The sequence below is a fragment of the Haliotis rufescens genome, unplaced genomic scaffold (assembly GCF_023055435.1).
Source record: "Haliotis rufescens isolate VD_foot unplaced genomic scaffold, xgHalRufe1.0.p SCAF_1, whole genome shotgun sequence".
Classification (NCBI taxonomy): domain Eukaryota; kingdom Metazoa; phylum Mollusca; class Gastropoda; order Lepetellida; family Haliotidae; genus Haliotis; species Haliotis rufescens.
The window spans coordinates 30,960,840-30,971,193 of record NW_025963779.1 but is presented as its reverse complement, the minus strand read 5'-3'; the positions used below and the strand labels follow the sequence as shown (position 1 = coordinate 30,971,193).

At 41.7% G+C, this 10,354-nt stretch overlaps 1 protein-coding gene across 1 annotated transcript; it reads right to left on the bottom strand.

The window, feature by feature from the left end:
* Nucleotides 1-2,566: 2,566 nt before the first annotated feature.
* Nucleotides 2,567-7,740, bottom strand: LOC124120581 (phosphatidylethanolamine-binding protein 4-like). The gene is made up of 4 exons (XM_046483440.2): nt 7,546-7,740; nt 5,011-5,125; nt 4,196-4,282; nt 2,567-2,845 (listed from the first exon to the last, which is right to left on the bottom strand). The coding sequence occupies exons 1-4, from the start codon at nt 7,659-7,661 to the stop codon at nt 2,630-2,632; spliced, it is 534 nt and encodes a 177-aa protein (XP_046339396.2). The 5' UTR covers nt 7,662-7,740; the 3' UTR covers nt 2,567-2,629.
* Nucleotides 7,741-10,354: the final 2,614 nt, after the last annotated feature.

Sequence of the window (10,354 nt, the reverse complement as noted above, 5' to 3'; positions counted from 1 at the left end):
ATAGGTCTTCAGCAACCTATACTTGCCGTAAAAGGCGACTTTGCTTGTCTATGAGTTTCGAACGTGACCACCCAAATAGCGAGATCTGATGTGTTTCTAACCATGGGGAAAACACGAATACCATCTAACTACTATATCCATACTATCTATCCAAATAAGGCCCTGAACATAAGCTGTCCAACGACAGAGGTCACTAGACTGCGTCACAAACAAAACTACATCCTTCAGTAGTGAAAGGCTTTCTATCTTGAAATTATTGTATGAAATGAATACAATCATATTTTTTTCGCATTGAGTAGTGGTCTCCGACCAGCATCAAAAACTGAGATTGAGAATCCTCCAGATTCACACCTGGAAGAACCTCTTCCATCGTACCTTTTATCATCATGTTCCCAATATCCTTGTCCAGTACAGCCTGGTTCACCCGAGAAAGAGTCAACGGTGGAGATGGTTGACTCTGGGTAGGAATCCTATTTGAAAGCCCTGAACGGCGTGAAGATTTCAATGGTCTAGAGTAATCTTTGCCCAGTTGCTGTAGTAATGTGCTATCCTGCAAAAGCTCAATATGGCATCCCTGCATCTGACTATGTCAAGATTTCCCCATAAATGGGACACGGGATCCATGACATTCAAAGTTCTCTTTTGAATAAACTGCAATGAGATTTTTTTCTCAAATGTACTGTCCCGTATCTTAATATCTAGTTGGGGAGCTCATCAGGTATGGGATGATCATCACGAATGTTTTCATTCAGAACAGTATCATTTTTCAAGGTGAGGTGAGGTGAGGTGAAATTGAAATTGGGTTTATCGTCGCGTCCAAGATTATAGCGACCTGCATGCACGTGTGTGTGTGGCTGCTTGTACTTGTCCGGACTGATGCCGATTTATAGTCCTAGCTCACTGAGATACCATGCCGCAGTTTAACATGAATACCCCTCTCAGACACGGTATACTGACTCCGAGCCGACCAGTCCTTGTTTTAGCCCCTTTACACCGAGCGCCAGACAGGGTACAACAAGTACCATCTTTTGGGGATCGAACCTCGGACCTTCCGCTCTCCGGCGGTCTCATTTTTCAAGGTAGAAAGAGATGATTAGATAGATGACTTGGCAATGACCAAGAATCTCAATCTGCCTGTTTGATTGAAAATGGGACATACTCGTCTACTGATTCTACTCATTCACTCTGCTACTCAGAGTTCCACGCGGCCATCATAGTCCCAGCCCCTTCGTCACATCTTACACAGTCCATTCGAGATACTTCATGTTATTCGTGTGTTTTGTTTTCGACACATATTGAGTAAATATCCTAAAACGTGAAACATATTTCCATTTGCGTAGTTAACCTTTGTTTACATTGGTTGTACAGCTCCACGTGCTGTCATCGAAGACCTATGTGTGGTAGGATGGGTACAGTGTTTGGATCCCGTGGAAGTTTTTTGATGAAAGCAAGACATTGTTATTTTTTATTTTCAACAGACGTCCTTGACTTCCACGGAGAGCTAGCGATACGGTCACTTTGATGTATAAAATCTCATTGCACCTCACTGTCGGAGCTGTAGTAGCATATCTATATAATCATGCAAAAGAATATGTAAAGCGCCCCAAAAGGCTTGCATTAGGCCAATCTGTTCTGATGTATGAATAAGCGCGTTTGTTTTCAAAACAGAAAAGTCCGCAAAGTAGCAGTGGTGTTTTGCAAAGTCACCATTGCGCCTGAGTGTGCCATCCATTGGGTCACTGCATTACAATGTAAACGGCAACATAAAGCGCCTGAACGCAAATTGTATGTAAAATTTGGATCCTTTTAAACTTCAAAATACCAATTTATAAGAAATGAATTTCATATTGCGTTGGTTTACTGGACTATGAACTCTGGCGTTTACACGATATTAACATGCACTGTCCGGGTGGTCAGGCTCGCTGACTTGGTTGATGCATGTCATCGTATCTCAACTGCCTGGATCGATGCTCAAGATGTCAATCACTGGATTGTCTGGTCCGTACTCGATTATCTACAGACTGCCGCCATATAGATGGAATATTGCTGAGTGCGGGGTTAAACAACAAATAAACAAACAATGTCATTATGATAAGTCAACACGATCTGAATAATTTATTTTAACACCCCGCCTGGATAATTATGCTTGGAACTTTGCTGACGGTGACTTTAACATACCAAACAACAAAAACAAAGGTCAACAACTTGCGTGATGTTTGGATTTCCTCCAACACACCTCGATATAACCGTGATACTGTTAAAAACCGCGTAAAGCACAACTGGCTTATTCAAACACTCACTCATTTTATTATGATAGAATTTTCCTCCCGTGAAGATCCGGGTTAGAGTAGATCTTCAGCAATCCGTAAGATGCGACTATAACGGGATCGGGTGGTGAGGCTCGATGCATATCATCATATATATCCCAATTGCGTGGATCGATGCTCATGATATCAAACACTGGATTGCCTGGTCCAGACTTGATTATTTACAGATTGCCGTCATATAGCTGGAATATTGCTGAGTGTGGCGTTAAACAACAAACAAAAAAACATTATGATAATTCAACAGGATCTGAATAATTTATTCAAATGATGAAAAATTGAAAAGGGAATTGTCTCGAATTGTTTCAGTTACTGGAAACACGAAACTGGAACAGGGCTACCGGTTCGTTGAGGTTGTTGTCTTCCTCTAATTTAGCAACGTCGAAGGGTAGGCGCTCGTACACGACGCTGTCGTCAACACTCGGCCACGTGTACAAGTACATCTGGTATCGGTGTGTGCCGCTTGGTGGCGATGGCTGTATATAATCCACCAGGCGTTTCTGGAACGCCAGTTGACCATTCTGCAAGAATTCCATAATATTACCCGGATATAATGCATTCCATGTTACCATGCAGGACTATTAATTGAACATTTAACAAGACATATATTGCCATGGGAAAATTGTTTACGCACTATTTTTCATACTAATAAACTGTAGTATTTCAAATCTTAAATGGTGTTTATTTCGAAGAGAACGTTTTCCATGATGCCACTTTTAAACGCGGATATAAATCCTGAAAAGCTCATCATTTATATAACTTAACTTGAAGTTTAGTGGCTGCGTGTTTATAATGTGTATACGTTCCAGACATAATTATTGACACCTAAATCCCGCGAATATCTGGGTTAGAATTAATCTTCATGATCAGCAAACCATGCACGTGGTGAGAGGCGACTATGCTTGACGTAAAAGGCGACTAACGGCATCGGGTGGTCAGCTGCAGGCTCGCTGACTTGGTTGATGCATGTGTCATCGTATCGCAGATGCGCAGATCTATATTACCCATATGTACAGATGTGGATATTTTCTAACCGCCGTCATATAGCTGGAATATTCTGAGTGCGGCGTTAAGGCCAGGTTCACACAGTGCAGATTATGGCTCCCGTTTGAGATCAGACAACGCTACGACACGAAATTTGAAAAAGTGGGATTACTATCTGCGGAATGGTCTGGAATGTCCTATCATTGTCTGAACGTAGTCGTATACGTTCGTTACAGAGTCCTGCGGATCGGGAGAGGTCCAGAGAGTTCGGCTAAGCACTCCCGACAGTATGGTGCGTCCCGTAACATTCGGGAAACTCAGCCGATTTTGTCTAGTCGGATTACAACCGTGACTATGTCGTGGCAGATTCTGCTGTATCGGATCAAAATCGTAACAATGTCCTGTGTTGTCTGGACGGTGTCGGGACGCTGTCGTGATGAACGGGCATGAATTGGTTCATTACCGTTTCTTGTCGATTGAGTCCAGATTACGTCCAGATCTTGCCGTTGCATTCGGGAGAATCGGGAAGCTGTCGGGACAGATTCGGTCGTTTTTTTACCATGCGGAAGATAGAAATCGGATCAGATTCGGATTGAGAACGGGTGAATCGGGACGAATTCGCCTGGAAACAGCTCAATCGGGACGATTCCTGAACAATATCTGATTGTTTGTGAATTACCCGCCACGAATCCCTTTTGATTAATTTTACCCGTGAACGGTGTATCAAGGACGACTGTAAAAATCCTGAAGGTGTGACTGAGTCCTTTTTAGGGCGAGGGTCGACAAGCTCTCTCTCTCTCTCTCTCTCTCTCTCTCTCTCTCTCTCTCTCTCTCTCTCTCTCTCTCTCTCTCTCTCTGTATATATATATAGTGCCCCCTAAATGTACCTGGAAGTCGACAATCGCAATGGCGTGGAGATATGAGCAGCCAGAAGGCACATCCGGATCCAGCATTACAAATAGGTAGTTCTGTCCCTGTAAGATGAATATATACTTAGGGACAGACCAGTTGATATTCGGGGGCGGGGGATTTCGGCTCTCTCTTTTAAAGCTAGGCGAAGAAGCTCTTGCGATTTAGTGTGCACTGCTGTTTAATATGCTTTCCATGAGCTTTCTTAAAATTTTACACGCAAGTAATTGCAACAAATTCGAAATGCAACATTTCATCATGTTTTCATTGATATTGATCCAATCTAAATGTGGATTTTAAGATCTTGATCAAGCATTAACCTGTACCGTGGTTGAGTGAGTGAGTGAGTTGGGTTTAACGCCGCTTTTAACAGTATTCCAGTTATATCGCGGCGTGTCAGCTTAATGTGGAAGGAAAGCAGGTCTCAGACGTTTACCACTTCGGCGAAACCTACCAGCACGGATATGGTGCTGACAAACCTCGAAACATAACCGGGGCGAACCGGGATTCAAACCCATAAATCATAGGTTTCTGGCGTGCCCAAGGGACGCAACTCTGCACAACGAATCGCGGCACCTAAGACGACTGGGCCACCCGTGACCCCATACCGTGGTTGAAGTGTTACATTATATGTTGTCAACATGTATCATTAAGTGTCAATCAAATTCAGTGTACATATATTATTTGAAAAATTACAACTTCATATGCCGCAAACAAATCCACTTACATCAGCGGTTCAGGACATAATTACCAAATGTGACAACACCCTCGGTTATTCTACCCGTCAACTTACCCTTTCTGCCTCTGCAAACTCAACAGTTGGCATGGCCTCTGTCTGGTGACGAACCAGTAATTCGTTACATCGCACGGTTGAACTCGAAGGAAATGAGATCTTCAATAGGGAGTTTCTGTAAGAAAAAGCTTTATATATAAAATATTACAGTATTATACTCCTCTTTATGCGACCCGTGAAGATCCGGGGTAGAACAGGTCTTCAGCAACCCATGCTTGCCGTAAAAGGCGACTATGCTTGTCGCAAGAGGCGACTAACGGGATCGGGTGGTCAGGCTCGCTGACTTGGTTGATGCATGTCATCGATCCCAATTGCGTGGACCGATGCTCATGATATTAATCACTGGATTGTCTGGTCCAGACTCGATTATCTACAAAGCTGGGATATTGCTGAGTGCGGCGTTAAACAACAAACCAACCTCTTTATGCCTCTCTTTTGATAAGATGGTCTACTGACAGTGACTACTTATTTTCAAAGCCTTCGTTCGGTTGTCGAAATGATAATAAAAATACGATCCGTGAAACTTAAAGTTGTTAAAACGTATGGTCAGTAGGATGAGTGAGTGAGTGAGTATGGTTTTACGCCGCTTTTAGCACTATTCCAGCAATATCATGGCGGGGGACACCACAAATGGGCTTCACACATCGTCAGTAGGATGAGACGAATAATCTTCATCATAGACCTGGCAACTAGAGCAACCTGTTCCGGAACTTGGAAGCCTATTTTTAATGGTACCCGGTTTGCATAATAATGCAAGTATGAAGGCCTCGCGGTAGGGTGGTTGATGCATCAGCCAGTAGAGGCCTGTTTAGCTGTAGTTTGATGCATGGGACAAATGCATATACATGATATTTGCCTGACATCATTTTAAGTACCTTGTCCTTCGACCCTTGTAACTCTTTTCTGGGTCGTAGATATATCTATCAGACTCGTGTTAATAAAGAAAACGCTTTATACTGGAAGTATGATATAATACTTTCCCACATACCATATTGTTTATGGTTGACTGGTCTGTAAGCCGTCTTATACAGTATATAACGACTTAGGGTATGGAAGACCACTGTCACCATCAGAGGGTCTCGACACGCGGAAGTTCTCCTGACATTATAACGACTTAGGGTATGGAAGACCACTGTCACCATCAGAGGGAATCGACACGCGGAAGTTCTCCTGACATTATGTTGCGACAGAAAAGGCGGCGAAACTCGTGCAATGGATAATAAATTCTAGATGTTGTTAATTGATATTATTCTGTGCTGAACACATACTTTAACACAATTGATTTTTTTTTTCATTTCCATTGAACTTGGGGCAGTTGAGTATCCTGGTTAATAAGAACGTGTGTTGGTTACGCTGACGCCCCAAGTTCGATCCCCACATGGGTAAATGTGTTGGGGCCCATTCCTGCCGTATTGTTGCTGGAACATGGGAATATTGCTCAAAGCGGCGTTAAACTCTATTCACCCACTCCGCTGATACTGACTGACATTTAGTAAGGTTAGCTTGATTACTATAATGTTCGACAAGCTGCTTAAATAACTGTTGCAGCATTCATCATGCAGATTGTATGTGCACTGATTAGAAGATATATGCAAGGAGTCAGATGTGGGGACTCCACTCAAAACTAAAGGATGCCTTTAAACATTGTTATATTAATTATCGCTCCCAATTTCAAATTCCATCTCTATAACAGATCAAGTCAACAAAAATTCAGTTTTCAATTCATTAGCTTGACATGTACTTTTTTTCAGGCAGTAGAAACATTAAAATTCACTGAGTACAGTGTGCTGCTTTCGCAGGACAATTATGCATAAATGTCAAAGACATTTCTGAGGCTGCCAACCTCCTTTTGGTAGGCGGGATTCGGGGGTCTATTTAGATGGTATTTGGGACTCGCCAGTGTTGTACGCGGGACGCAAATATAATGGTATTTGGTACGCAGATTCAACATTTAAATAATACGGTGTAAGTATTCGATATCTGTTTCAGTAATTTAACTTCAAATCCCACCCTTTTCTCAATGTTAGTATTGGGGCTTCTGTGGTGAGCAATGAAAGAGTGAAATATTAGCTGGTATTCGGGATTCTGGGGAACAGGGGATTGGCACTTTAATTTATTTACGCACCACGTGGTAATTGTATCGTTATCACCTACAGATCGACCCTTGAAACACCCGCAGATCGACCCTTGAAACACCCGCAGATCGACCCTTGAAACACCCACAGATCGACCCTTGAAACACCCACAGATCGACCCTTGAAACACCCGCAGATCGACCCTTGAAACACCCGCAGATCGACCTTTTAAACACCCCAAGCAGCATCCCGTATAATCATAACCCATGCTCTGATGGTAGAACCATGAACTCGTGTCGGGTGTTATCTCTTACAGAAGATGAGGGGACGATAGTAAGCGCATGCCATCTCAAGCGCACCATCTCTCCTATGTTCGAACGCACATACACTGCTTTCATAACACACACACTGATCAACGTATTATGAATTCATATATGTATTGCAGCTGAACATGGCCTACCTCTGGCAGATATCTCCGTCTACTCTGCATGGCAGTGACACGTGAATCACTGACGTCACTAGCATCAGGAGGACGCACATGCACCATGCCGTACTGTGGTGCATGTTCGATGACATAGTTGAACAGATGAACCTCGGTTTTAGGACTAAACACGGTGCCTTAGTTATTTCTTCAAATGACACCACGTCGCCCAATCCACAGCCTGAATAAGTGCAAGTCGGTAATATTGACTTTGTGCAAATTTCTATGAAAAGGTAGATAACTGCCGTATATGTTTTTTTATGGAAAGTCGATTCAACATGTTGCCCGCATGAAAGAGAAGCGGCTGGCTCATGTTTAACACATATGACCCAATTGATCCGAATCTCCAATATCAGACTGCAATCATAGTAATTAAGAAAGTAATATGTTTTAGTTTCAAATATGAAATGTGTCCATACTCCGTGCCGGAGGGGGTTGGGGTCGGGGGTAGTGAGGCTTGGGTACGTTATAGAGGTGGCTGCCACTATGCAACGTTTCAGATCATTTTGCACCTCAACTAATAAGTATATATGGGCCGGTAGAGTAGCCCAGTGGTCAAAGCATCAGGTGTTATTCCCCATATGGGTACAATTGTTCTAAAAGCGGCTCATAGCAATACTGTTATATATTGAGGCTAATATTTCTTATATTATTTATAATATATACAGTCTGGTTTATACCCATACAGTCTTGATAAATTACTTCCAGACAATCATGCGGTCAGGGGCTAACAGAAATCATTACAATATATTAAACTATATTATTAAATTCGTGGTCCTTTGGCACAGATGTTCTTTTTTAGAAAGTATCATTTGTTGTGATCTGTGCAATACTATCTACTTTATAAGGAAATTATTCCAACAGGACAATGCACATGTTCACAAGTCTGTTTTTGCCATGGTTGCAATGCACGAATGTGCCTTTAAACTCATTGATCATCCTTCGTATTCACCAAACTTGTCACCGTCAAATTTCCACTTCTTCCCAAACTCATCTTCCCGAGGCAAGGGTGTTACCTGTCTGTAAAAGTCCAGTTTCCACCCTTGCCGAACTAGTTCTGAGTTTCTGGGTTCTGGTGGCTATTACGAGTTATGTCCCTCCTATGTCCCTCCTATTGACCAATCAGATTCCACCTCTGATATCACTTGCATTTGCTTCAAACAAAATGGTGGCGCCAGTGAAGACGATCTGATCGTTAATCAATATTTATATTGAAAAAAAACCGGGTCTTACTTCATGAAGTGCTTCAAATTACGTGAGCACCTTGATTTAAAACATGAAAAGATATTTAAAGTATCTTTTCATGCTATGTTTTTGATTGGACTATGCATAAACACGTTAGTCCAGCCAATATATAACTCCATAATTCCAACCTAGTTCAGCATGGGTGGAAACTCGACTTCTATAGTCAGTTAACTCCCTTGCATCGGGAAGATGTCCCAAACTTGAAGAAAGAGGTGTCTGGCAAGCATTATGCAAATGATGATGAAGTCATGTCTGCTGTTGGAGACTTTTTACACCACCAAGAGGAAGCCAGTCACACCAGCATCGTTGGCTGAAGTGTGTGGAAATTATGTTGACAAATCGACCGCAGTTAGGCTCAGAACTATTTTGCCCAACTCTCGTATTTTCTGACAGATGCGAACGTGGGAAAGAATGGCAATTAGGTAACCGTTCTTCATTCAATCATGTATCCATGTATTCCGGTGAAGGAGTGTGAGAGAGAGAGAGAGAGAGAGAGAGAGAGAGAGAGAGAGAGAGAGAGAGAGAGAGAGAGAGAGAGAGAGAGAGAGCTTTATTTCAGTAAAGGGGCCACCGGCCCATTATACAATACATGATATCAGAGTTAGACAATTTCAGCGCCAATGAGAAAGTTATTACGCTTTTTAAAAGCAAGAAATATAAATTTAGCTAAAGTATTAATTATGCATGGGGTTTTAGATGTACAGAGTGTTACAAATTTATCAAAAGTTACATTTGTGTAAAAATAATAAGGTAGAACCTTACGTCTCAAACTGTCATAGTATGGACATTGTAAACAAAAATGATATTCAGATTCCACTTCAGGTCTTGGACAAAATGGACAAAGTCTCTTAGTGCCAAGCAATTTATTCCTTTTTCTGCCAGATTGTATTGATATGAATAAGCATGGCTAAGGATTATATTAGTTTTTTGAGAAACAAGTCGGAGCCAATATTTGACAATATGAACATGTTGATTGACTTTAAGTGAATAACGTCCAAGCTCACCATGAGCAACTACACTGGGGACGAATCTCCCATATTGTAAAATATTCTTACAGAATCTATCATGTACATTGATGCCATCTTGAGACGGGTGAAAGCCCCATATCTCTGAGCAGTAGAGAAGAACAGGTAGTATTTTGAGATCAAATATCTGTAAAAGTACATTATAAGGTGCATGGCGTGGTATGTCCAATTGTTTTAAATAGTGTGTTGCGAAATGCAAGAAACATAAATTTACACTTGGCGGTGCTCTAGGATTATACATAACTTTATTTTAAAACATGGGCTCTTGTGAAGGTGAAGTCAATGCTGTTTTCCGAAAGTCAGTAATATTACAGCTATATCAGGACAGCCTATAACCAGTCTAGCAATGTCAATATTTATATACTAAACATTTGCTATAATATATGTGAATGTTGTTTTACACCACGGTCGGCATATTTCCATGTCCCAGCTATATCATGACAGCATATGTCTGTCTGTTGAACCAAGGATTTAGGTCTTTTTCAAAAAGCGGATATCATAAGTCTATTTAGAAATAG

Bases quoted from the DNA above. Each gene is read 5' to 3' on its own strand.
- LOC124120581 (XM_046483440.2), bottom strand. From the start codon at position 7,661: ATGTCATCGAACATGCACCACAGTACGGCATGGTGCATGTGCGTCCTC. The intron at 5,126-7,545 runs GTAGGCCATGTT...TTTTTCTTACAG, and splicing joins GACGGAGATATCTGCCAGAG to AAACTCCCTATTGAAGATCT. The intron at 4,283-5,010 runs GTAAGTTGACGG...TTCATCTTACAG, and splicing joins AGTTTGCAGAGGCAGAAAGG to GGACAGAACTACCTATTTGT.